The sequence below is a fragment of the Pygocentrus nattereri genome, chromosome 21, assembly GCF_015220715.1.
Source record: "Pygocentrus nattereri isolate fPygNat1 chromosome 21, fPygNat1.pri, whole genome shotgun sequence".
Classification (NCBI taxonomy): Eukaryota; Metazoa; Chordata; class Actinopteri; order Characiformes; family Serrasalmidae; genus Pygocentrus; species Pygocentrus nattereri.
This window is the reverse complement of record NC_051231.1, coordinates 35,585,906-35,612,734: the sequence shown is the minus strand read 5'-3', so window position 1 is coordinate 35,612,734 and position 26,829 is coordinate 35,585,906. Positions and strand designations below refer to the sequence as shown.

The 26,829-nt window shown below is 47.4% G+C and overlaps 2 protein-coding genes across 4 annotated transcripts in view; one reads left to right on the top strand and one right to left on the bottom strand.

The window, feature by feature from the left end:
- The window catches only part of si:ch1073-15f12.3 (laminin subunit beta-3), a 22,872-nt gene extending 17,372 nt beyond the window's left edge, over positions 1–5,500 (top strand). Inside the window, exons 19-22 of the mRNA XM_037532147.1 lie at positions 2,463–2,604; positions 4,298–4,474; positions 4,569–4,722; positions 5,191–5,500. Of these exons, the coding sequence (XP_037388044.1) occupies positions 2,463–2,604; positions 4,298–4,474; positions 4,569–4,722; positions 5,191–5,330 (613 nt within the window). The 3' untranslated portion in view covers positions 5,331–5,500. The remainder of the gene's footprint in view (positions 1–2,462; positions 2,605–4,297; positions 4,475–4,568; positions 4,723–5,190) is intronic.
- Positions 5,501–7,910: 2,410 nt separating this feature from the next.
- On the bottom strand, positions 7,911–26,299 carry camk1ga (calcium/calmodulin-dependent protein kinase IGa). Of its 3 annotated transcripts, XM_037532087.1 has the most exons (16): positions 26,289–26,299; positions 26,085–26,149; positions 25,259–25,406; positions 24,975–25,118; positions 22,359–22,471; positions 17,995–18,120; positions 17,152–17,226; positions 16,046–16,184; positions 15,315–15,438; positions 15,102–15,177; positions 12,946–13,058; positions 12,647–12,725; positions 12,180–12,267; positions 11,274–11,587; positions 10,412–10,522; positions 7,911–9,319 (listed from the first exon to the last, which is right to left on the bottom strand). In XM_037532087.1, exons 5-15 carry the CDS (start codon positions 22,442–22,444, stop codon positions 10,450–10,452), a joined length of 1,293 nt encoding a protein of 430 aa, XP_037387984.1. In that variant the 5' UTR covers positions 22,445–22,471; positions 24,975–25,118; positions 25,259–25,406; positions 26,085–26,149; positions 26,289–26,299; the 3' UTR covers positions 7,911–9,319; positions 10,412–10,449. The 3 variants fall into 3 exon arrangements, with proteins under 3 accessions (XP_037387984.1, XP_017542341.1, XP_017542343.1); XM_017686852.2 differs by lacking the exon at positions 26,289–26,299 and having other exon boundaries at positions 26,085–26,249; XM_017686854.2 differs by lacking the exons at positions 7,911–9,319; positions 26,289–26,299 and adding an exon at positions 9,365–10,223 and having other exon boundaries at positions 26,085–26,249.
- Between the last annotated feature and the right edge of the window lie 530 nt (positions 26,300–26,829).

Below are 26,829 nucleotides of genomic sequence, written 5' to 3'. Positions count from 1 at the left end.
CAAAACACTGCAGAATGCTACTACACTGCAGCTACAACAGCACAGCGCCACCTGCAGGACACTCACAAAACACTGCAGAACATTACCACACACTGCAGCTCCACCAGCACAGCACCACCTACAGGACGCTCACAAAACACTGCAGAATGCTACTACACTGCAGCTACAACAGCACAGCGCCACCTGCAGGACACTCACAAAACACTGCAGAACATTACCACACACTGCCGCTCCATCAGCACAGCGCCACCTACAGGACACTCACAAAACACTGCAGAATGCTACTACACTGCAGCTACAACAGCACAGCGCCACCTGCAGGACACTCACAAAACACTGCAGAACATTACCACACACTGCAGCTCCACCAGCACAGCACCACCTACAGGACGCTCACAAAACACTGCAGAATGCTACTACACTGCAGCTACAACAGCACAGCGCCACCTGCAGGACACTCACAAAACACTGCAGAACATTACCACACACTGCCGCTCCATCAGCACAGCGCCACCTACAGGACACTCACAAAACACTGCAGAATGCTACTACACTGCAGCTACAACAGCACAGCGCCACCTGCAGGACACTCACAAAACACTGCAGAACATTACCACACACTGCAGCTCCACCAGCACAGCACCACCTACAGGACGCTCACAAAACACTGCAGAATGCTACTACACTGCAGCTACAACAGCACAGCGCCACCTGCAGGACACTCACAAAACACTGCAGAACATTACCACACACTGCAGCTCCACCAGCACAGCACCACCTACAGGACGCTCACAAAACACTGCAGAATGCTACTACACTGCAGCTACAACAGCACAGCGCCACCTGCAGGACACTCACAAAACACTGCAGAACATTACCACACACTGCCGCTCCATCAGCACAGCGCCACCTACAGGACACTCACAAAACACTGCAGAACGCTACCACACACCGCAGCTCCATGAGCACAGCGCCACCTACAGGACGCTCACAAAAGACTGCAGAACATTACCACACACTGCAGCTCCACCAGCACAGCGCCACCTACAGGACGCTCACAAAACACTGCAGAACGCTACCACACACTGCAGCTCCACTGGCACAGCACCACCTACAGGACGCTCACAAAACACTGCAGAACGTTACCACACACTGCAGCTCCATCAGCACAGCACCACCTACAGGACGCTCACAAAATAGTCCAGAATGCTACCACACACTGCAGCTCCATCAGCACAGCGCCACCTACAGGACGATCACAAAACGCTGCAGAACGTTACCACACACTGCAGCTCCATCAGCACAGCACCACCTACAGGACGCTCACAAAATAGTCCAGAATGCTACCACACACTGCAGCTCCATCAGCACAGCGCCACCTACAGGACGCTCACAAAATAGTCCAGAATGCTACCACACACTGCAGCTCCACCAGCACAGCGCCACCTACAGGACGCTCACAAAATAGTCCAGAATGCTACCACACACTGCAGCTCCATCAGCACAGCGCCACCTACAGGACGCTCACAAAATAGTCCAGAATGCTACCACACACTGCAGCTCCATCAGCACAGCGCCACCTACAGGACGATCACAAAACACTGCAGAACGTTACCACACACTGCAGCTCCATCAGCACAGCACCACCTACAGGACGCTCACAAAATAGTCCAGAATGCTACCACACACTGCAGCTCCATCAGCACAGCGCCACCTACAGGACGCTCACAAAATAGTCCAGAATGCTACCACACACTGCAGCTCCACCAGCACAGCGCCACCTACAGGACGCTCACAAAATAGTCCAGAATGCTACCACACACTGCAGCTCCATCAGCACAGCGCCACCTACAGGACGCTCACAAAATAGTCCAGAATGCTACCACACACTGCAGCTCCATCAGCACAGCGCCACCTACAGGACGATCACAAAACACTGCAGAACGTTACCACACACTGCAGCTCCATCAGCACAGCACCACCTACAGGACGCTCACAAAATAGTCCAGAATGCTACCACACACTGCAGCTCCATCAGCACAGCGCCACCTACAGGACGCTCACAAAATAGTCCAGAATGCTACCACACACTGCAGCTCCATCAGCACAGCGCCACCTACAGGACGCTCACAAAACACTGCAGAACGTTACCACACACTGCAGCTACAGCAGCACAGTGCCACCTATAGGGTGCAGAGAAAACAAGCAGCATGCACACTAAAGTCTGAACAGTATCTTAAACCTGAAAAAATAAACATTTACTCTATTTAACACTAGCTAACCCTGCTAACTGGCTCTCTTTGAATTCCAGCTGTGGCTAATCATAGACTGAGGATCAGAACGTCATCAGATCGCATCTGAAGTGCTTTATGAATGTAGTGATTTTACAGCTCAGGTTAAAGTTAAAGGCTGTTTGTCTTGCTGTTGTGTAGTTGTTTACCTGGTTGTTTGTTTGTTTTCAGGAATGAGTCGATGCTGCTGCAGGACGACACTGACAGGCTGCTGGACAAACTAAATGAAAGTGAAGACAGCATCACGAACATGGAGGAGAACCTGAAGCAGAGCCAGGACATTGTGAACAAAGTGCAGGATGACGTGCAGAAGGTACCGACACTCACCCTCCACCTCGTCCATCAGAGCTGCTCCTGTCCACCGTATCGGTGACCTGGGCTCGTATTTCAGAAACGTCCTCTTTCTGTCTCGTATTACAGAATCAAATCTTACAACATCTTCTCTCCAGTTAGGAAACCTGCTTGATCAGAGTCGACAATTAGCTGTCAAGTCTGTTTCCTAGCAACACACAGCTGAAACGTAAACATGTCATCAGAATAGTGTTAAAATGTGAATTAAGCTGCTGTTACTGACATAAAAGCTCAAACAGAGCTAAAACGTGATAAACTGTAAGTAGTGAATAGTGTGAGAGTCGCCCCCTGCTGTTTATCAGAGCGCCCCCTGCTGTTTATCAGTCGCCCCCTGCTATTTATCAGTCGCCCCCTGCTATTTATCAGAGTCGCCGCTCCCCAGTTTCAGTCTCCATTTCCCAAGCTCTTTAGCTGAGCGCGCTGACGTTCCTCCTCCTAATTAACAGAGACACGTTCAGCTCCGCCTCCTCATTATTTACCACCATCACTGTAATACTCCATCATCTACATTAACACAGGAAGGTGATCAGAGGGGCGGTGGAGTTCGAGTCGGCAGCGTCTGAGATGTTTAAAACGCAGAGTTAGAAGAGAAAATCATCTCCCAGTGAAAGCCGCGTTTTACAGTAGGAATAAATGGAGCTCATTATGCTGGTAGTGAACTACGCTGCCTGACTCAGCCGCCTCAGAACCAGAGAAACGGACCTTAAACAGAAGTCAGGACCCTGCTGGGGTTCATCCTGAAGTTAGGACAGGATTTAGGAGGTTTAGTCTAGTCAGGATGTTTGTGTGATGCTGTTTTCTGATCTGGAGTTCATGATGAGGTCATGAAGGAAGGAGCTGATATTCTGGAATAGCTACTAAACTAAACTCAGTCTGTACTGAAGTCGTCATGGAGACCAAACACATCAGATTTCAGAGTTAAGATGGTTCTGTGATACGACCCCAGGTTCACCTGTGGAATCAGATTGTGGTGACTGCTGCACTGTCCATCAGAAACCTGCTTTAGCGAAATAGAGCCATTATGATGACTCTCTCTCTCTCTCTCTCTCTGTCTCTCTCGCTCTCTCTCTCCCTCTCTCTCTCTCTCTCTGTCTCTCTCCCTCTCTCTCTGTCTCTCTCGCTCTCTCTCTCTCTCTGTCTCTCTCGCTCTCTCTCTCCCTCTCTCTCTGTCTCTCTCTCTCTCTCTCTGTCTCTCTCTCGCTCTCTCTCTCCCTCTCTCTCTCTCTCTGTCTCTCTCGCTCTCTCTCTCTCTCTCTCTCTCTCTCTCTCTCTCTCTCTCTCTCTCTCTCTCTCTCGCTCTCTCTCCCTCTCTCTCTCTCTCTCGCTCTCTCTCTCCCTCTCACTCTCTCGCTGTCTGTCTCTCTCTCTCCCTCTCTCACTGTCTCTCTCTGTCTCTCTCTCTCTCTCACTGTCTTGCTCTGTCTCTCTCTCTCTCTCTCTCTCTCACTGTCTTGCTCTGTCTCTCTCTCTCTCTCTCGCTCTCTCTCTCCCTCTCTCTCGCTCTCTCTCTCCCTCTCACTCTCTCGCTGTCTGTCTCTCTCTCACTGTCTTGCTCTGTCTCTCTCTCTCTCTCACTGTCTTGCTCTGTCTCTCTCTCTCTCTCTCGCTCTCGCTCTCACTGTCTCGCTCTGTCTCTCTCTCTCTCTCTCTCTCAGGTGGATGAGGCGTTGGCTCCCATAGAGCGGACTCTGGGGGAGGTGCCGGTGTTGCTGCAGTTGATGCGCCCCCTGCTGGAGGGGCTGAAGGAGGAGGTGCAGAAGGCTGGAGATCAGGCAGGAGAGGCTGAGAAACAGGCAGGAGGAGCTCAGCTGGAGGCTGACCTGGCAGCCGCGGTACGAACAAACTGACCTCAACATGGCCTTTACTGGTCTGTTATCACTGTGGAGGTGGAGTTGTGTGTTAGTAACAGTGTGTGTGTGTACGTAGGAGCTGGAGGCTCTGCAGGAGCAGCTGGAGAAGCTGAAGCAGAAAGCGAACGCCAGCAGCGAGGCTAACGCTGCAGACGAGCGGCTGCAGGCGCTACAGCAGGACGCCACAGCACTCGTCCAGGAGACTCTGGACATGATGCAGAAACTCTCAGGTACTCTTGGGTTGGACAATTACATCATAGCGCCCCCTGCTGTTTAGCACAGTTTCATAAAGAACAGGAGATGCTGTACAACTTAATGTCCACTTAATGTCCACTTTTCACTGTTTTCTTAGTAATATAAGGCACATTTTATGTGTAGCAGTGATGAAAACATCATTAATCTCTCCCTCTCTCTCCCTGTCTCTCTCTCTCCCTGTCTCTCGCTCTGTCTCTCTCTCTCCCCCCCCCTCTCTCTCTCTCTCCCTCTGTCTCTCTCTCTCCCTCTGTCTCTCTCTCTCTCTCCCCCCCCCTCTCTCTCTCTCCCCCCCCCCTCTCTCTCTCTCTCTCCCCCCCTCTCTCTCTCTCTCTCTGTCTCTCTCTCTCCCTCTGTCTCTCTCTCTCTCTCCCCCCCCCTCTCTCTCTCTCTCCCTCTGTCTCTCTCTCTCTCTCTCTCCCTCTGTCTCTCTCTGTCTCTCTCAGATAAAGAGCGCTCTCTCCAGAACACGACAGAGGACCTTCTGGAAAAATCGGAGCGTCTGGCCGGGCTGGACGTTAAACTGCAGGACCTGATAAACGAGATCAACAAAAAAGCTGATAAGCTGATGATGTGCCAGGACTGAGTGCGACACCAGGGGGCGCTCACGCTCATCAGACCCTGAACATCCCAGCTTCTGTTACAGCATTCTGTTTAACAAGCCCCCCTTATTTCCCTTTTGGGGGAGAAACCCATTTTACAAATGAAAAGTCTTAAAAAGTATTTTTAAATAAAACGACATGGTCTGAGATTTTAGTCAACAGGTGTGTTGTGTGTTATTTCACTACAGCATCTCTGGACATTTGGTCCAAAGCTACACCTAAAGATAAACATCTGATATTTTACTGGACGTGAAAAACATGAGTGTCTGACCAAGAGAAGGCAGAGGGCAACACAACATGCATGAAATTCAGCTGCAGCTCTGAACCAGGAGGGAAAATCAGAAATGGCAGAAATTAAACTAGATTTTATTTGCTGCAGTTAAATTGAGCTTTATGCTCACAGCAAACGTCTCCACCTGCTAACAGTCAGAGCTGAGAAGAGCTAAAGTGCTGAATGAAGTTTTCGAACCTGTCAGAGAACCTGTAGAGAGGAGAATTCCGGGTTTCTCGGGCGCTAGGGGGCGCTCCCGAGCGAGTCCAGAATGAATGGGTTGATATGGAGTAAAATCACAGATTTATAAACGCTGAAACATTTTAATGTAAAGAATTCCTTCATTTCCCGAGCAGCATAAACACTTTAACACCGCTGTGATATTTAAGAGCTTTTAAACTCGAGTTACAGGAACTTTAATGACGTCAGTGAGCGCGAACAGCCAATGAGCTGCTCCGCTTGCCAATCAATCATCACTCTAGCAGCAAAGCCCCGCCCTCTGCTGCCCAAACCTGTTTACTGTAGAATAAAGGAAACACACAGGTGAGAGTTCTCTGCTGTTTACGTATAACAGAACAAACGCTACTAAACATAAATATTTACCCTCACCATCTCACTCCACACCAGAGCTGGACGAAGAACACAAACCCTGTACTGGAGTTAAAGTCGAGACCCCCAGGGTAAAATATTCCTCCAGTAAAGTAGAAGCTCCTCCCTTTAGACCTCCACTTGAGTAAAAGTACTAAAGTATTTCCCTTCAAATGTACTTAAGTATAAAGTAAAAGTACTAAAAGAGTAATTCTGGCTCTGATGTCCTGTTATCATTTTTATAACCAGACTGGCTTCATGAACTCATTTCAGGTGAAAGTCCTCCAGCGTCTCTCTTGGTAAACCAGTCTTTTAATAGAACGTCATTAATTAGTGACGCTGACGTCTATTAAAATGATCAGAAGCACAAAACACTGAAGGTAAACAGTTTCCATCAGGGAGAACCGAGTGGCTCTGAAATCACTTTTTACACACAAGCAAAGTTTCAGTTTCAGATTTATTTACAACTTAGTTCCAAGTTTAAGTTGAATAAAAACTGGCTTTAAACTCAGGATCACAGATGAGCTCCTTTACTATGTTGATCTGTAGGCGTCTGTTCATAAACATAAACCAGCCCAAACTCATTTACTATAAAATGAAATGGTGTTTGTAGAAATTCAGAAAAAAGCCGCGTCAGTCTCGACTGCATATGTGGACATATTTCTATATTGAGCTCTATTTACACAAAGTTAGGTTAGTTCATCATTTATATTGAACAGACTCTCCCAAAGTTTTACGCTGCTGCGCTGACGTTGAACCGCGTGCTGCACTGGGTCGGTATGACCAACAGGTCAAAACCAGCTCTAAACAAAGTGACCGCTGGGCCCTGATTGGTGCTCTGGCTTTGCGCTTCTTTCGTTTTGACATGTTACGTTTTTATACACACAGAAACCAAAAGGAACGACAGATTTCTCAAAATGTAGGAGGAAAAAGTTGGATATTAGACTCTGAAATGTAGTGGAGTGAAAGGAAAAAGACGCCCAGAACGGAGAAACTTCAGTACAGATACACCAAAAATACTAAAGTACAGAAACCAATTACATTTACTCAGTTACTCAGTTACTGTCCAGCACTGCTCATAACCAACAAAGGAGTCTCAGCCAATCACTGGGCTTTCTCCACCAACTCTGCCAGACCAAAACGACTATTAAAAACATTATTAAGAACTTAGCTGGCTTTGCTAGTCCGCTTACGCTAGCGAGAAAAGAGACAAACAGCAGACGCAATAGTCCTTAATCCAACGCTGGTCCTGTTGAGGTCATCACACAACATGAAACACTTCTTCAGCTTCCAAACTCTAGAAGCCCCTTTCCCACAGGACAGGATGGTGTTTTACTGATGAGTTCATTGGTGCAGGATTAATATAACCTCGTTATTTTCATGGCTTGTTTTATTGAAGGTCAAAGACACCGTAATCTCAGTAAAATGACCGGTGCATTCGGACAGGACTGAAATCACAGAGAGACCGTGGAAATAAACACATCACCCACAGCGAGCAGCTCTGCTTCTGAAGATCCACCTACTGCAGAGCCTGGCTCCAGCCTCAGGCTGACACACCTGCTCCAGGTAATTCACTTCAGAAGCTGCTGACCGGCTGACCAGACTCGTTAAGGCTGATTAAGGTGAGAAGTAAACTCAGCAGTTTGGACTCTAAATGGACTCTGAAACAGGACTCATCACACCACAAACACAGCAGGAGACAAACTGCGATGCAGATTTTAATACATGATGGTTCAGTAAAGACATGATTAAAGTGCTTATTAACGTCACATAAATAAATATTTCATACATGATAAAACACAGGAAGGGCGTTTCATCAGGACACACAGCTCCTACTGTAAGCAGGCCTTATATTTCAGAAGAAACAGTCATGATGTGAGTGACCTGCAGACCTGCAGCAGCTACAGCTCAAATGCAGACACTCATACGGTCACATCAGGGCTGCATGCGCCACCATACCAACAACAGCCAGGGTGAAATATGCAAATGAGCCCTCCAACCAATCACAGCAGTGCTGGGGCACAGATCTAGATATCCGTGTTCATGTTGTCAAGCAACAGGATATTATGGTTAAAATGAATCCACACACTTTAAATCGATGGTTCTCCAAAGGTTATTCAGTAATGACGGTGAACCACGAACACCATCTGCATGACTTAGTGGTTCTCTACATGGTTGAATGGTTCCTCAGAATGATGGAGAATGTGTTGTATATGGTTCTACAGACCACCAAAAAGGGTTCTAGTGTTGGTACGATGCCAAGCTTGTAACAGTAGAAGAACCCTTTTTGGTGCTACACAGAACCCTTGTCAAAAAGTTTCTATATGGAATCCATCTGCAGAACCACGTGTCCTGAGTCTGACGTCATTTTAAAGCAGTTAAAAACACAATCACTGCTCACTGCTGCTCATCTCACTCTGACTGGACTTCACGTGATGCTGGTTGTCACGGTAACTACTTAGTGTCATGGCCTACACTGAGTGGTTCTCTACGCAAGCGCGTCATTTTGCATCGGATTACTTGTAGTGAGCATGAAAACGAAGATTTTCATCAAACTGTTGAGTAGAGTGAGAATAAACACCTCAGTCTGAATCTGTAAGCGGAATGAATTTAATCAGACTGGAGAAAATCTTTACATCCAGTGTGTATTAAAGTGTGTAGAAGTGTGTGTCTGTAGAGGATGTGTAACTTATTTACACTCAATCAATAACAACATGGACTTTGACCAGGGGAGCACGTACTTCAGCACACGACTGTATCTTTACCTTATCAGAGATGAAACCTGTGATGAAACGGCTCAGCAGCACCGACCTGGACCTCGACCGAGCCGAGTCACTCAGCGCCCCTTAGCGATGTTATTACTCATTAATTATACTCTCAAGTGTAATAACTCATAAATAATAGAGAAATAAGATGGATATGCAGCTCTTCTCAAAAACAAGGAGAGTCTCCGCTCATGTTTCTATAAAGATAAAGAACAAGTCTGTTGGCACGGCGGCATCTCTGGGCTCAGTCGGGTCCGGAGTGGTTCTGGATCCTCCAGAGAAACGCTGTGCAAGCTCAGAACCGGCTCAGTCCGGCCAAAACAGAGACACGCACTCGCCGCCTCAAACGCTGCACATGCACAGAAGAAAGAAAGAACACAGACTGGTTCAGTCATACTTATAAAAACACTTATTTATTAGAATCAAACCACCGACCTGACATTTCTCTACAAAAGCAGATGTTTCCAGATTCACAGGAGGGAGTCCATCAGTTCTCGTGAATATATATATATGTGTATAAATATAAACATAAATATAATCAGAGCTCAAAGCCCACTGATTAGCATCAATGTCTAAATCATCACGCTGTCCTCAGACGTGAGGTGCTGAGGGTTTCTCCAACGGGCGTGAGGTGCTGAGGGTTTCTCCAACGGGCGTGAGGTGCTGAGGGTTTCTCCAACGGGCGTGAGGTGCTGAGGGTTTCTCCAACGGGCGTGAGGTGCTGAGGGTTTCTCCAACGGACGTGAGGTGCTGAGGGTTTCTCCAACGGACGTGAGGTGCTGAGGGTTTCTCCAACGGACGTGAGGTGCTGAGGGTTTCTCCAACGGACGTGAGGTGCTGAGGGTTTCTCCAACGGACGTGAGGTGCTGAGGGTTTCTCCAACGGACGTGAGATGCTGAGGGTTTCTCCAACGGACGTGAGATGCTGAGGGTTTCTCCAACGGACGTGAGGTGCTGAGGGTTTCTCCAACGGACGTGAGATGCTGAGGGTTTCTCCAACGGACGTGAGGTGCTGAGGGTTTCTCCAACGGACGTGAGGTGCTGAGGGTTTCTCCAACGGACGTGAGGTGCTGAGGGTTTCTCCAACGGACGTGAGGTGCTGAGGGTTTCTCCAACGGACGTGAGGTGCTGAGGGTTTCTCCAACGGACGTGAGGTGCTGAGGGTTTCTCCAACGGACGTGAGGTGCTGAGGGTTTCTCCAACGGACATGTAGTGCTGAGGGTTTCTCCAACGGACGTGAGGTGCTGAGGGTTTCTAACAGACGTGAGGTGTTCAGGGTCTCTAACAGACGTGATTGTGTTTCTGATGCTGTTTATTTGGCTTAACTATCTAGTCAAAAACAAAGCGGTCATAGCGCCTCGGCCCTGTGGACCTCCTCACTAACACATGCGTTAAGGAGTGTGTGAGTGAGTGTGTGTGTTAATTAGGCAGTGGCTACTAACCTGAAATGATTGACAGCTGTCAGTCAGCAGTCTGCTGTTTACATCATGGAGCAGACTCCGGTCTGCAGTGGCTGACTCGATCGGTTCACCCCACAGGCCGTTCCCTGACCGCTGAAACACACACGGCAGTTAGAACACACACAGCGCCGCTGCTCGTTTGGGCCATTCTTTAATTAAACTGTGATGTTTCAATTCTCAGAACCAAAGTGGCTGCATTAGTCCACCGGGTGGCGCCGCGCGCCTCTTACTCTCTACACAGGGAGGAGAAGCCGAGCTGTTCACCTACAACTTAGCAGAGTTAGCCAGCTACTTTCAGTTAGCACGGCTAGCTACTTTCCATAAGCCCCCGTTAGCTATTGTTACTTAGCAGAGCTGGCTAGCATGAGCTATTTTCAGTTAGCAGAGCTAGCTATGCTTGTTAGCAGGGCAAGCTATTTTCAGTTAGCAAATTAACCTGTCTCCAGTTAGCAGAGTTAGCTTCTTTCAGTTAGCCAGTTGTAGCTATTTGTACTTAGCAGATTTGGCTAGCATTAGCTATTTTCAATTAGCAGGATAAGCTAGTTTAAGCTAGCAGAGCTGGCTAGCATGAGATATTTCCAGTGTAGAGAATTTAGTGAGTCAGTCAAAACTCATGCTGCTGCGTTTACATCGTTTAGAATATATTACAGCAGGATAAAAACTCCAGGCTGTTTTTAAAGCACTCTTTAGACTCAGGAAATACAATTAATAATTAGCAATAATTAGCAATATTAAGTAATCAGGAAAAACATGTTGAGAGTTCCAGCTCTACTGCTCAGCCCGACTGGCTGGTTTATTGTCTGAGCTGTTATGACGGTGAAAACCTCTCCGGTGTGAGTTTTACCTGCTGGTCGTGCCGGACAGCTCGGACTCGGAGTGGTAGGCGTGTTTTCCTGTCTCCGTGACGACCAGTGAATGGAGGGGTTCACTCTTGCATGCTTTCAGGGGGCACTGAGCCCGGTTGACATCACCGTGCGGTTCCAGCGTCATGTGACCTGAGGAAGGGTTGCCGTTGGTGTCCAGCAGGCAGTCTGGGTGGAGTCTGTCGGACACGTCCACCACCTGGATGAGGGGGAGCGGCTGAGGAACCGGCGGCTCGCTATGAGCCGCCTGCAGCTTCTTCATGTGGCTGATCGCCACTGTGGCGTTGTAGGCCCGCTGTAACACACAATCAGGGACAGGCTGTTATTACAGTAACCCTTTCAGACCAGCAGTGGGCGCTGTGTGCAAAAAAGTATATCACAGTGTACTTAAGGTTACTGGCTGCTTGGGTATGTATGACGGTACAGGGTACTTACGTGTACTTTTTACAGATAAAACTATTTTGGACGCTCAATTAAACTTTTCTGCAGAGTAACAGTGGCGGGTTATTCTGGATGTCCCTTCACTTTTAATAAGAGCCATATTTAACTAGGCTAGGCTAATGGCTAACAGCTAACCCCAAGAGACTGGCTTTTCCATCCGCTCTCTAATCCCTGTTGTCTCATTAACTCATTACAGTCTGATGTCACTCCTCTGACCATAAACTGGACTAACTGACCTCAGAGTGCAGCTCAGTGCTCGAGAGGGGCAGGACTGAGTGATCTGATGTGAAGTGGCTACTTAGCGCAGTATCTTTACTTTCATGTCAAAAAACTGCGTCTTCCTCAGAGAAGCAGCTGCTCCGTCGTACTGCTTTAACTGAACGAGTCTAAGAGAATTCAGCCCTGGAAACCCAAGGCAGCGTGAAATCCAAGCTCACTGTTCCCACCTTCCACTTAGATTTAGCAAAGTTCTTCTGGAACTGTTCACACACGGATTCGTAGATGTCCTGCGTCCGCGCCGTCTCACCCTTGATCCTGCAGACCAATCAGATCAAGGAGTCGAAGGTCAGATAACCAAGCAGAAAAACGGGCTGCCTGTTTCTGTGAGTTACCCTTTTCCTCAGTTACCAGTTTCTTTAAGTTACCCCATTTATTTATCCTGCCTCCCACAGTTACCCCACTTGTCAGTCACCCCACTTCCCAGAGTAACCAGTTTTTCTGAGTAATCCCACTTTGATTTACCTCACTTCCCAAAGTTACCTGTTTTCCTGAATTACCCGCTTCCCTGGGTTACCTTGGTTCTGTGAGTTCACCTGCTTTCCTAAACTGACAAATGTCTGAGTTACCATGATCCTCTGAGCTACCTGGGTTCTGCAAGTTACCCCGTTTCCCCACCAAGTCCCCTGCTCCTCACCATGGGTGCCGCAGCGCCTGCTCACTGGTGAAGCGCTTCTTGGGGTTTTTCTCCAACATGTTCCTGATAAAGTCTTTCGCTGTAACACAACATTAAACTGAAATTCAACACAACTCAGCTCTGCTTAAAGACCTTAAGCTGCCTCCTGTGAGTGTGAGAGAGTGTGTGTGTTTGTGAGTGAGTGAGTGCATGAGTGTGTCTGTGTGTGTGTGTGTGTGTGTGTGTGTGTGTGTGTGTGTGTGTGTGTGTGTGTGTGTGTGTGCGCGAGTAAGTGTGCATGTGTGAGTGACTGTGTGTACCTGACTCGGAGATGTTGTCCCAGTACGGGGAGTGGAAGGCGTACTCCGCCCGCATGATCTTGGAGAAGAGACGAGTCTCGTTGTCGTCGTAAAAGGGGGGATATCCGCTCAGCCTGCACACAGCAAAGCAGCCCCTGTGAGTCGGTGTTTACAGGCTAATCGCAGTCTTACACACACCACATGTTCCAGCAGCGCTGCTTCGCTCTGGGTTCCTCAATCAATCAATCAACCTTTATTTAGTCCCGGAGAACATCGAGGGTGCCCCTCATTTACAATGTTGCCGAGTCCTTCAGGGGTTTATAATACCAGACAGTTGTGCTTGTATTAAGTATTATTTCTGGAAAGACGTATATAGAAATGTCTTGTAGAAACATCTACAGAAGGTGGAACAGTTTAATAAAGTTCTTATTGGGTGATAAAATAATACTCGGACTGTGTGGAGTTTTAGCAGCGCTGAGATGTTTTATGGGCGTGTATCGTGCGTGTGTGTAGTTTTAGCAGCGCTGAGATGTTTTATGGGCGTGTATCGTGTGTGCGTGTGGAGTTTTAGCAGCGCTGAGATGTTTTATGGGCGTGTATCGTGTGTGCGTGTGGAGTTTTAGCAGCGCTGAGATGTTTTATGGGCGTGTATCGTGTGTGCGTGTGGAGTTTTAGCAGCGCTGAGATGTTTTATGGGCGTGTATCGTGTGTGCGTGTGGAGTTTTAGCAGCGCTGAGATGTTTTATGGGCGTGTATCGTGTGTGCGTGTGGAGTTTTAGCAGCGCTGAGATGTTTTATGGGCGTGTATCGTGTGTGCGTGTGGAGTTTTAGCAGCGCTGAGATGTTTTATGGGCGTGTATCGTGTGTGCGTGTGTGGAGTTTTAGCAGCGCTGAGATGTTTTATGGGCGTGTATCGTGTGTGCGTGTGGAGTTTTAGCAGCGCTGAGATGTTTTATGGGCGTGTATCGTGTGCGCGTGTGGAGTTTTAGCAGCGCTGAGATGTTTTATGGGCGTGTATCGTGTGTGCGTGTGGAGTTTTAGCAGCGCTGAGATGTTTTATGGGCGTGTATCGTGTGTGCGTGTGGAGTTTTAGCAGCGCTGAGATGTTTTATGGGCGTGTATCGTGTGTGCGTGTGGAGTTTTAGCAGCGCTGAGATGTTTTATGGGCGTGTATCGTGTGTGCCTGTGTAGTTTTAGCAGGGCTAAGATGTTTTATGGGCGTGTATCGTGTGTGCGTGTGTAGTTTTAGCAGCGCTGAGATGTTTTATGGGCGTGTATCGTGTGTGCGTGTGGAGTTTTAGCAGCGCTGAGATGTTTTATGGGCGTGTATCGTGTGTGCCTGTGTAGTTTTAGCAGGGCTAAGATGTTTTATGGGCGTGTATCGTGTGTGCGTGTGTAGTTTTAGCAGCGCTGAGATGTTTTATGGGCGTGTATCGTGCGTGTGTGTAGTTTTAGCAGCGCTGAGATGTTTTATGGGCGTGTATCGTGTGTGCGTGTGTAGTTTTAGCAGCGCTGAGATGTTTTATGGGTGTGTATCGTGTGTGCGTGTGGAGTTTTAGCAGCGCTGAGATGTTTTATGGGCGTGTATCGTGTGTGGAGTTTTAGCAGTGCTGAGATGTTTTATGGGCATATATCGTGTGTGCGTGTGGAGTTTTAGCAGCGCTGAGATGTTTTATGGGCGTGTATCGTGCGTGTGTGGAGTTTTAGCAGCGCTGAGATGTTTTATGGGCGTGTATCGTGTGTGCGTGTGTAGTTTTAGCAGCGCTGAGATGTTTTATGGGCGTGTATCGTGTGTGCGTGTGTAGTTTTAGCAGCGCTGAGATGTTTTATGGGCGTGTATCGTGTGTGCGTGTGGAGTTTTAGCAGCGCTGAGATGTTTTATGGGCGTGTATCGTGCGTGTGTGGAGTTTTAGCAGTGCTGAGATGTTTTATGGGCGTATATTGTGTGTGCGTGTGGAGTTTTAGCAGCGCTGAGATGTTTTATGGGCGTGTATCGTGTGTGTGTGGAGTTTTAGCAGCGCTGAGATGTTTTATGGGCGTGTATCGTGTGTGTGTGGAGTTTTAGCAGCGCTGAGATGTTTTATGGGCGTGTATCGTGTGTGTGTGGAGTTTTAGCAGCGCTGAGATGTTTTATGGGCGTGTATCGTGTGTGTGTGGAGTTTTAGCAGCGCACTAACAGGATGTAACTGATGACTCCAATAGACCAGCAGTCCACGGCTTTACTGTAGGGCTTCTGGGCCAGAATCTCCGGAGCTGTGGAACAGAGAAACACACACAGACGGCCGTTAATCGGTTCTGAGAATCGCACACAGCTGGGCAGAACCTCCTCCACAGCGCAGGCTGTAATACCGGAACGCTGAACCCCACGAACCCAAGCGCACCGCACGTACCGACGTATCCCGGAGTTCCACACGCTGTGTGCATGACGCCGTGGTCAGCCATCTTGGACAGTCCGAAGTCACTGATCATGATCTTGGCGTTCTCATCCTGGTTATAGTAGAGCAGGTTCTCTGGCTGAGGACAGAGACAGGCGTTTGTGTTAGAACCAGGGCGGCCACGGTCCTGAGATATGAGCTGATGATGAATTATGACTGAATAATGTGGAAAATGATTGAAAGTCTAACGGCCGACAGGCTGACCGGCCTGGTCGTCTCGCAGAGTTTACTGACGCTGCTTTTCCTCCTGACGCTTCCAACTCGCCTCCTTTAGGCAAACTTGGTACCACATATGCTAACGTTAGCTACCAGGTTAGTGTAGCCGAGCACCAGGACCGCCTCGTTGTCTGAGCTCTGACGCAGTTTTTTCCCAAACTCTCCTGTTTTTTTGAGCAGTCGCTGGACTGAAACTGAAACTGTAAGACTGAAAACATGCAGAGTCAGCTAATCGCTGCCTGACATCCTGGAGCTCAATTCATCCTGATGTGTAGCTCTCGAGTCTGAGGATGTGCTTAATCTCCACTGTCAGAAAATAAAGCAGGTCTGATGCAGTGGTCAGAGTAACGCTGCTGACCTTACAGTGTTAAAAGCCCTGTTCCTGCCAGACGAGGCTGCGTCTGCTGGGCGAACGTCACCCAGAGCGCTGCTTCAAGGCGCTGCATCAGGGCACAGGTGTGCGTTTGTACCTTCAGGTCTCTGTGGACGATGCTGTTCTGGTGCAGGTAAGCCACGGCCTCCAGCACCTGCCGGATCACGTGGCTGGCGTCCTTCTCCGTATACACACCTCTGTCCAGGATACGGTCAAACAGCTCTCCTCCAGAGACCCTGACACACACACACACACACACACACACACACACACACACACACACACACACACACACACACACACACACACAAAATACACATGAGCTAAAAACACGACATTTTCAAAGCCTTGAGTTTACCACACGACTTTTCCGTCTTAACAGGCTGTTCACACTACCTGATCCACACTAAACGATTACGGATCACACACGAAACTTTTCAGGCGCTGCTGAACCGAACGGGACTCGCGCGTTCTCCTGTTTTCTCTGCTGTGACGCAGTAAAGAAGCAGCAGATAAACATCTTTCTTACCTGCTGCTGCACGGCTCTACAGCGAGCCTCGTCACCGCGGAGACGGTACTGATCTCCTGCTGTCTGCGCTGAGCTGAACCACATCACTGTATCTCCGCTTTGATCAATACACACTGTACAATATCACAGCTACTGTAACGACACTTTTCACTACAGTAGTGATGCAGCTCACAGTTAGTGATGTCTATAATACGCGCTGTTAGAACTCCTCACACCACTCAGCGCCTGCTGTCTGTAAATACAGCGCGTCTCATACGCCACGTGAATATGTAAATATACTTTATTTCTTTTACTTTAACTTCCATCTGGACTGATTTCTAATTTTCTGCGTAGTTTATGTGAGTTTGTGTGTAAATATACGTCTTACTACTGAAACACTGCAATTCACCTCTGGGATCGATAAAGTTCGTTCTTTCTGTCTGACATGTTTGCGAGAGCAGTGGATCTAAAGACTTTGATGTTTAAGGTTTTAAAGGTACATAAACTCGATTGTACCTTAAATTCAGCTCATTAAAAGCTTCGCTCCTCACATCAGAGAACTTTCTTTGTTTACTTGCTGTATTTTCGACTCGACTCGGACTGAGAATCAGGTCTAAACTCAGGGTAAGAGTCATGTGGTCTGACTCGACTTAACATTCACACATCATCTACATCTGAGGACGACAGAGACTCACAGCTCCATGACGAGGTAGTAGTGTGTGCGAGTTTCATAGAAATCCTCCAGACCCACGACATTCTTATGCTTAATCCTGAAAAAACAGATTAGAAGCAATCATTACATTCACGCTCCTCAGGACAGACACAGTTATAGATTATTAAAGACAAGGAATCCGATATTTTACAGATATTTACCAAAAATATGATGTTTACACCAAACACTGGAACATCACAGAAGCATAAAGGTTTGGATATCATGAAATAAATGTAAAGACTAAATTACGATTAATAAGATGAAGAAGAATAGACATTACACACTGAAGAAGCACAGTACACACTGAAAGATGGTTCTTCAAGGGTTCTTCAGTAAAGAAAATGGTTCTATATAGAACCACGCACACTCTAAGCATGATTTGCAGGGTGAAATCGTTCAGACTGATGGAGGATGTGCTGTAGATGAAAATGGTTTTATCTGGCACCAAAACAGGTTCTCCTACTGTTACAAGCCTGACAGTGTAGCAACAAAAGAACCCTTTCTGGGAACCATTATCATAAAAGGTTCTACATAGACCCATCTAGAGCACATTCTCCATCAATCACCCCCCCAGCTCACCGCTAAGAGGGGCCAGTGGGCTGGTAGACGGGGCAGCGAGGAAGCCGCACTGCGAGGCAAGCAGCCTTTCTCAGCAATTCAGCTCCATAGAGACAGTAAATCTGAAGCGATTACTGTTGAAATTAGAGTAACTGAGCTTAATCAAGTCATCACAGCAACTCTGATGCTACATTTCACATCAAAGTCAGAACTGTGGTAACGTGACAGCCGTGTTCTGTGAATAGCATCTAAAGTGTGGTTCTCAGACCTCCTGAGGACGGTGATCTCGTTCTCCAGGTTGCTGTGATCCAGCTGCTTCTTCTTCACACATTTCAGGGCATAGAAATTCCCCGTCTTCCTCTCCCTCACCAGGAACACCTCGGAGAATGAGCCCCTGCAGACATTTACAATACAGAGCTTTTTAAATGAAACAGTAGAAGCCGTATCGCCCCCTACGCTTCCTGTAGTGTATTACAGTCCGTCAGAGCGACTGTGTGGATCATCTGAACATTATAGAGCTTTTTAAATGAAACAGTAGAAGCCGTATCGCCCCCTACGCTTCCTGTAGTGTATTACAGTCCGTCAGAGCGACTGTGTGGATGATCTGAACATTATAGAGCTTTTTAAATGAAACAGTAGAAGCCGTATCGCCCCCTACGCTTCCTGTAGTGTATTACAGTCCGTCAGAGCGACTGTGTGGATCATCTGAACATTATAGAGCTTTTTAAATGAAACAGTAGAAGCCGTATCGCCCCCTACGCTTCCTGTAGTGTATTACAGTCTGTCAGAGCGACTGTGTGGATCATCTGAACATTATAGAGCTTTTTAAATGAAACAGTAGAAGCCGTATCGCCCCCTACGCTTCCTGTAGTGTATTACAGTCCGTCAGAGCGACTGTGTGGATCATCTGAACATTATAGAGCTTTTTAAATGAAACAGTAGAAGCCGTATCGCCCCCTACGCTTCCTGTAGTGTATTACAGTCCGTCAGAGCGACTGTGTGGATCATCTGAACATTATAGAGCTTTTTAAATGAAACAGTAGAAGCCGTATCGCCCCCTACGCTTCCTGTAGTGTATTACAGTCCGTCAGAGCGACTGTGTGGATCATATGAACATTATAGAGCTTTTTAAATGAAACAGTAGAAGCCGTATCGCCCCCTACGCTTCCTGTAGTGTATTACAGTCCGTCAGAGCGACTGTGTGGATCATATGAACATTATAGAGCTTTTTAAATGAAACAGTAGAAGCCGTATCGCCCCCTACGCTTCCTGTAGTGTATTACAGTCCGTCAGAGCGACTGTGTGGATCATATGAACATTATAGAGCTTTTTAAATGAAACAGTAGAAGCCGTATCGCCCCCTACGCTTCCTGTAGTGTATTACAGTCTGTCAGAGCGACTGTGTGGATCATATGAACATTATAGAGCTTTTTAAATGAAACAGTAGAAGCCGTATCGCCCCCTACGCTTCCTGTAGTGTATTACAGTCTGTCAGAGCGACTGTGTGGATCATATGAACATTATAGAGCTTTTTAAATGAAACAGTAGAAGCCGTATCGCCCCCTACGCTTCCTGTAGTGTATTACAGTCCGTCAGAGCGACTGTGTGGATCATATGATCATTATAGAGCTTTTTAAATGAAACAGTAGAAGCCGTATCGCCCCCTACGCTTCCTGTAGTGTATTACAGTCTGTCAGAGCGACTGTGTGGATCATATGAACATTATAGAGCTTTTTAAATGAAACAGTAGAAGCCGTATCGCCCCCTACGCTTCCTGTAGTGTATTACAGTCTGTCAGAGCGACTGTGTGGATCATATGAACATTATAGAGCTTTTTAAATGAAACAGTAGAAGCCGTATCGCCCCCTACGCTTCCTGTAGTGTATTACAGTCTGTCAGAGCGACTGTGTGGATCATATGAACATTATAGAGCTTTTTAAATGAAACAGTAGAAGCCGTATCGCCCCCTACGCTTCCTGTAGTGTATTACAGTCTGTCAGAGCGACTGTGTGGATCATATGAACATTATAGAGGACGGTGTGTGAACGAACACAGAAAGCAGTGATTAGTAAATTCTGTATCAAAGTGAAAACAGAAAAATAGAAGATGATGTTTTTTGTAAATAAACATAAGTTAAGTGTCACTTTACTGTTTAGCGTAGGCTGAGCTTCCGACAGAGGCCGCAACAGAAGACGGCGTTACAGCAGAGGTTGTGTTAGAGGTTAAAGCAGCTTCATTGATAAAAATGGAGCTCAGCCTCTCTTAAGCCAATAATCAGTACATGTCAGTGAAGACTGCAACACGGGACAAGGCTGTTTAGAGGCTACGATGGACGGCATAATGAAGACAGCAACAGAGTGCATAACAGTGGCTGTAATAAAAGACGCAAAACACAGCAGAAGCTGCAATAAGGGCCAAGCGGATGACGGGTTACAGCAGAGTGATGTAAATTAAAGATTCCTAAAATTAAAATGTCTCGTATTATGCAGGATAAATCATAAAGTACAATGGCCTAATATATTGGAGCAAGTGCCCTAAAACAGCTTCCTCAGTAGGGCGTAAGAGAGAAGACAGACACTTTATAGGGAGCAAGTGAACTAGTGAACTTCTCAAGGCCAAAAGCCGAGATGGAGAAACACCAGCGATCATGCTAGAATGTGTCAGGAAGCGCCCGGTACAGTGTCTTTATTAAAAATGATTCAGACTAGGCTTGGAGATCAAGGTTCCCACATGATCCCATAGGATGGACGCATGGATGTCAAGCTGGATATAATGGTGGTGTCATGAGATCAGGAGATAAAAAGAGGTGGTGCGATGTCACCCCACCCTTACTGAGGGTATAAAACGTGTACAATCCCTGTATGTGTGTGAGTGTCGCCCAGGGGCCCATTGGGAAGCATTCTCCCTGCTCCAGAGCAATAAAGGACTCTGAATTCTGAAGAGTCTTCTCATATTTTTCAGTTCGATCGATTCTTTTATTTTCTTACAACAAACTATTGAATCTGTTTAATTTAACCAACCATAAATAGTATCTAGGCTTGGTGGTCAAACAAGTGTCGACCCACGACAACAGGCTGCTGTGACTTCACTGCTAAAAATGGAGCTCGGCCTCTCTTAATCCAATAAGCTGTAATGCAGGTAGAGGTGCTGTGACAGAGGCAGAAACAGAGGTCGCAACAGTTACTGCAGCAAAAATCACAATAAAGGACTCAACAGAAAAACAGTCGCTGCGACAGAGACTGAACAGAAGCTGTGATAGACGCTGCGACAGAGGCTGCAAAAGAAGCCATGAAGCGTTTCAACAGAAGTTACAATGGCTTCATTGATTAAAATGAAGTTTGGAGTCTCTACACTTAATCCAACAATCCATCCAAACCCGCAAGAGAAGCTGCAACAGAGGCTACAACCGCAGCTGCACTAGAGGCTGCAATAAAAGCAACAGAATCTCAGCAGTGACTGCAGTAGAGACTGTAAGAGACTGTAAGAGACTGTAATGAGCTGTCATAGTCAGATCTGCCGGAGTCGTTAGCCACACTGCGGAAATGTTCACATTCCCTGTTTTACATACAAACAGAATAAGACTAATTCCCTCTCCCTGCCTTTTTTCCTGAGTATACGACCGCCCACATGTCCGGTCAGACACCGAAGGACGACTGACTGTCGAGCTCTCCTGCTGCCCACTTCAGACCAGCTGCCCACGCCCAGCTGCCACCACCTGCCCTGGACTAGCTGCCCACCCTACGCTGATGTTCTCATGGACTCCCAGCTATTCCTACTACTAATATTACTGCTATTAATATTAGTAGTATAATCACTTGTAGGTAGTCTGACCAGAGGAGGACGGGTCCCCCCTGGTGAGCCTGGCTCCTCCCAAGGTTTCTTCCATAGCTCTGAGGGAGGTTCTCCTTGCCACTGGCGCCCCCTGGCTTGCTCACCGGGGGGTTTTACATTCCTGTTAAAACTCTGTCTTTACTGGAATTCTGTGAAGCAGCTTTGTGACCACATCCGTTTTAAAAAGTGCTACAAATGAATTTGATCTGATCTGATTTGATGATTAGAATGAGAAACAGGAACTGCACTGGTGTCTTCAGAAGCTGTAATAGAAGACGAGGCTGAAGTGGCTTCATTGATAAAAATGGAGCTTGGCCTCTCCCCCCTTTAATCCCCTAATCTGTCCAAACCCGAGACGATCCCGGATTAAAATGAACTCCTCTGGGAACAGGTAAAGTAGGTCTCGTGAAAATCCACTCAGCGGATTCCAGTAACGCTTAGAGGAGCCCAGAAAGAGAGCAGATTCAGATGCAGTGGTTTATGACTCGCTTCATAGACGGCGACAGGTCCACACGGAGTGCAGGCCGATCAGACAGGTGTGCTGTTCAGACAGGTACACTCCCCACAGCGCGAGCGCGGCCTGTTGGATTTGACTCTAGACGTGTTGTGGCCAGGTGAAACCCCTGAGAGCGGCCAGGTGTAACCCCTGAGAGCGGCCAGGTGAAACCCCTGAGAGCGGCCAGGTGAAACCCCTGAGAGCGGCCAGGTGAAACCCCTGAGAGCGGCCAGGTGAAACCCCTGAGAGCGGCCAGGTGAAACCCCTGAGAGCGGCCACTGTGAAGGTGCTGAGCCTGTACTTACGATCCGAGCACTTCCTTGAAGTCAAACACGTCCTTGATGTTGCTGGTGACTTTTTTCCAGCTGCAGTTGATTTCCTTCCGACCCATCGCGGCTCAATGTTCACAACTGACTCCCTGTGGTTAAAAACACACCAGGATTAGTGATACTGCAGCTCACTGGGGCTGCACGATACACACAAACCCCCACGAGTAGCCACTTTAATCAAAATCAATTCATTTCACTGGGCTTAAACTCCTCGAGACCACCGGTGGTCCAAACCCACTTGGTCATGTTCTTCATAACGTTCATATCCATGAGCTCCATTCAGAAGCTGGGCGTCGTGTGAGGCTGTAGCTCTTCTCTCCAGTCTAATAGACGGTGATGTCATTTTAAACCCTTATAATAAAAGAAGCTGAACTCAGTTTGTTTTTCTACTGAAAGTCGAGCCGTTTTTCCCCAAATCTGGGCTCTAAACTATAAACAGACGGCGTCTCTTCAGTGATCTGCTCTGGAAACATCACTTTTAGAGAACAACACAAAGAGCGGCGCAGATTTTTGGCTTTCAGCAGTGAATCGTAAGCGTATGGAGATGTGGAGATCAGAAAACACACGTTCTGTTAATCTGAGGAGCTTTTTATTTCATGCAGTTACTGAGTGATTATCCTTACGATTTGGTGTAAATTCAGACGGACAAACCCAAAAATACCCTGGAGAATAAGAGGTTAAAGTGCACGTGTAAGCTGGTTCATCACAACACCTACAGAAACCGTCCTGGAGCCGTGATTGGTTGGACGATCACTGCACTGTGATTAGAGGGTTCATTAGCATATCGCTGCACTCTACAGTATCAATGCTGCAAACGCCAATTTCTCAATAATATTACATAAACAACACACACTGTTAGAAATGAAGGTACCATGCAGGAACGTTTCTCCTTCATCGAGGTAAAACAGTGTAAACGTTCCCTCAGAGGTTCTACAGTGGTTCTAAGGTCTGATGGTGGAGCTTAAATCAGGTTCTCCAGGTGAAAAGTTGGTATTTGTTCCTTTTCATAACCGAATGTTTTAAAGCAGAGCAGTAGAGTAAAAGCCTGGAGGCGAGGCGAGGCGGGTGGAGTCAGTCCAGCTTAGAACAGATCATCTCATTGGATTATGGTTCAGTTATGTTCCCTGACTAAAGGCCCTGAGATGGAGCCTCGAGGGTTCCACCCCAGTGATGGTGTCGTACCTTGTTTTCTGAGAATGAACCCCGCAGCCCTAGAGCGAGAACAGCAGCACATAAAGAGCGTCTCAGCCTTAATCGCCTTCACTCGACAGCTGAATGCGATGCCTTAACGACATAAACCTGTTTCAGGTCCTGTTTAAAGAGCGTCTGAGCAGTAAGCGCACAGTGTCAACAGCACTGAGGCTGCAGATTTGAAGAAACAGCTGAAGTCAGGCGAGGGCAGCTGCAGAGCGTAGACGCTGATTAATATGATGTTGCCATCAATCAGCATCGTTTTCTTAATTGTAACTGGAGGCTACAGATGCGCGACACTGTAAAAGGTCATATCACGATACTTTAAGTAGTTTTTTTATGATACACAATGTTTATTTTTTCTGGCATCTGATAAGTTACAAGCGCATTTCTTAAAGAAATATGATCATTATTTTTATTCACATTTCACACCCAGTGCTGCACCAAATCCAATTAAACAGCACTAATTATCCTCTCTTCATAATTAAACATGTCGTTAAACATGTACAGCCATGGAATCACCACTGTATCACACTTCACCACCACTGTAAAGACATCAAACCCTCTGAACCTCTGAGTTATGGGGGATTCTAGAATATGAGTGGAGGGGTCCTGTCAGGCTGTGAGGTGTGTGTCCAGTTACAGCCCAGAGATTACAGCTCACCTCTGATCCCGCCCTGTATCCTAATATAGCGCTTAACCCTGAGACTGCAACTATAAACAGACACTGGCCTGACATTAACGCCAGGCAGCTGATCAGATTATCAATCCAGGATTAATGATAACAGCCCAGCAGACCCACTGCAGACCCACAGCAGACCCAATAAAGACCCACAGCAGACCCAATAAAGACCCACAGCAGACCCAATATAGAACCAATATAGACCCACTGCAGACCCAATATAGAACCAATATAGACCCACTGCAGACCCACTGTAGACCCTTAACCACATATAGAACATTAATACACACTTAACACAACACGTGACCTTATATACCATCATACGACCCCATGTAAAGGTTCCTCAGCCCAGGGACTAAAACTCGGGCTTAATTTCTCTTTTATTCACATGAAACACCTTATAAACCTTCTCCTATCTAAACCCACCGCTCACAGCCGCTGACCCCCGACAACAGGCTCAGTCCGGGCGTGGACCTGCATTTTCACCTGGTCATTCAAATCATCTGCTCTGTCTGTCCCCTCGATCTAAACAGCGCACGGACGGTCCAGCTGGTCACTAAAACGGTCTAAACAGCGCACGGACGGTCCAGCTGGTCACTAAAACGGTCTAAACAGCGCACGGACGGTCCAGCTGGTCACTAAAACGGTCTAAACAGCGCACGGACTGTCCAGCTGGTCAGTGAAACGCTTTAAACCGCGTCTCTGCTGATTTATTTTACCTGAAGGCCGGACTCGTCCCTACTCGTCCCTCCTCGTCCACCCGCTGCACGCGCTGACTCTTCAGCCCTCAGCCGCGCGAGGCTGAACCCTGAGGGGGATGAGCCACGAGCGCCATGAGCCACGCCCTCCTACACTGGGATTAGCTGTTGGCCAATCATGATGATTTAAACCCAAACACACACAGTGCTGACTTTTAATAAAGAAACGTCATCATCATCATCAACAACAACAACAACAACAACAACAACAATAATAATAATAACAATAATAATAATAATCTTACAGATGAAGATGAAAGGCCAGATGTTTTAGGGCTTTAGTTCAGTGATTTGAGGCCTGAGGATCTGAGCAGGTGAAGAGTTCAAGGCCCACTTCACCCCTCGCCCCCTCCACTCAGCATGTTCTCATCTAGGTGTGGGGGGTCCTGATTCCTGTTGAGACAGAGGGGTGGGGTGAAGTGCTGGGGCTACATGACCCTCCAAACGGAGATGTGAGAAAGAAGAACCTGAGTTGGAGCTCAAGAGACCAAAGGAACCCAGAAAAGTGAGAATTTCCTCTGTTATAAATGACAGTAAACACGGTTTGATCTTTTCTTCATAACAAGCATCAAATATCACTAGTAGTGCTGACGCCTCTCCAACTCTCCCGTTCCACCTTAAATAGTCCAGCAGTTCTGACGCCTGAAGCTCCAGAATGTACCTGCTGCTCCATTTAAGGTGGAACGGGAAAATTCAAACGAGAATCTGGAGAATCTCTGACTTCATATCACTGAAGAATTAGGGGGGGTGATAATAAATAACTGCCCCCCTCTTTGAAGGCGTATGATCCCTAAATGTAACTAAAGCCCAGCAGTGAGGAGCTGAACTTTCCCCTCCTCTGCTGTCCCTGCAGACGGGCAGGGTCGCCTACAGAGCGGCGCTAGTAGCTGTTAATGAAGTGATGCTCTTTTATTAGAGGGGCTCATTTCAGAGGAAGATCTCAACCACTGCCCTGTAGCTCAGGAACAAGGGGCAACACTCCAAAACAAGGGGTGAAACTGAGAAGTAGGACCGGGCCTTGATCTCCAGAGTGTGAGACCTGCAGGAATGTCCAGCTGATAACGAGCTTACCGAGTGATCCGCTCTGATTCACCCTGATCGTCTCTCTCGGTGTAAATCCGTGGTGAATGATCAGCCTGTGAGGATAAAGGAATAGAAACTGAAGAGGAACCGAATCCCGGAGAGCCAAACACCTCACATCTGCATATGATCATGTAACGATGAGGTCACATGCGCGAGCAGGTGTTGATCTGACCTCTCCCTACTCAGACTCACCTGAGTCAGCACAGGTGCACCTGCCTGCCCTGTCTGAGTGTTTATATACAGTCCACTCAAGAAACTCGTCAAGAACATGAACAATAATATTAATCAAATACGGGGAACACATCACAGTGATGTTACTCAGAATAGAATACAATAGAACGTGTGTGTGTGTGTGTGTGTGTGTGTGTTTGTGTATCTGAGTGTGTGTGTGTGTGTGTGGGGGTGTTTGTGTATCTGAGTGTGTGTGTGTGTGTGTGTGGGGGTGTTTGTGTATCTGAGTGTGTGTGTGTGGGGGGGGGGTGTTTGTGTATCTGAGTGTGTGTGTGTGTGTGTGTGCGTGTTTGTGTATCTGAGTGTGTGTGTGTGTGTGTGTGGGTGTTTATGTACCTGAGTGTGTGTGTGGGTGTTTGTGTATCTGAGTGTGTGTGTGTGTGTGTGTGGGTGTTTATGTACCTGAGTGTGTGTGTGGGTGTTTGTGTATCTGAGTGTGTGTGTGTGTGTGTATGTGTGTGGGTGTGGGTGTTTGTGTATCTGAGTGTGTGTGTGTGTGTGT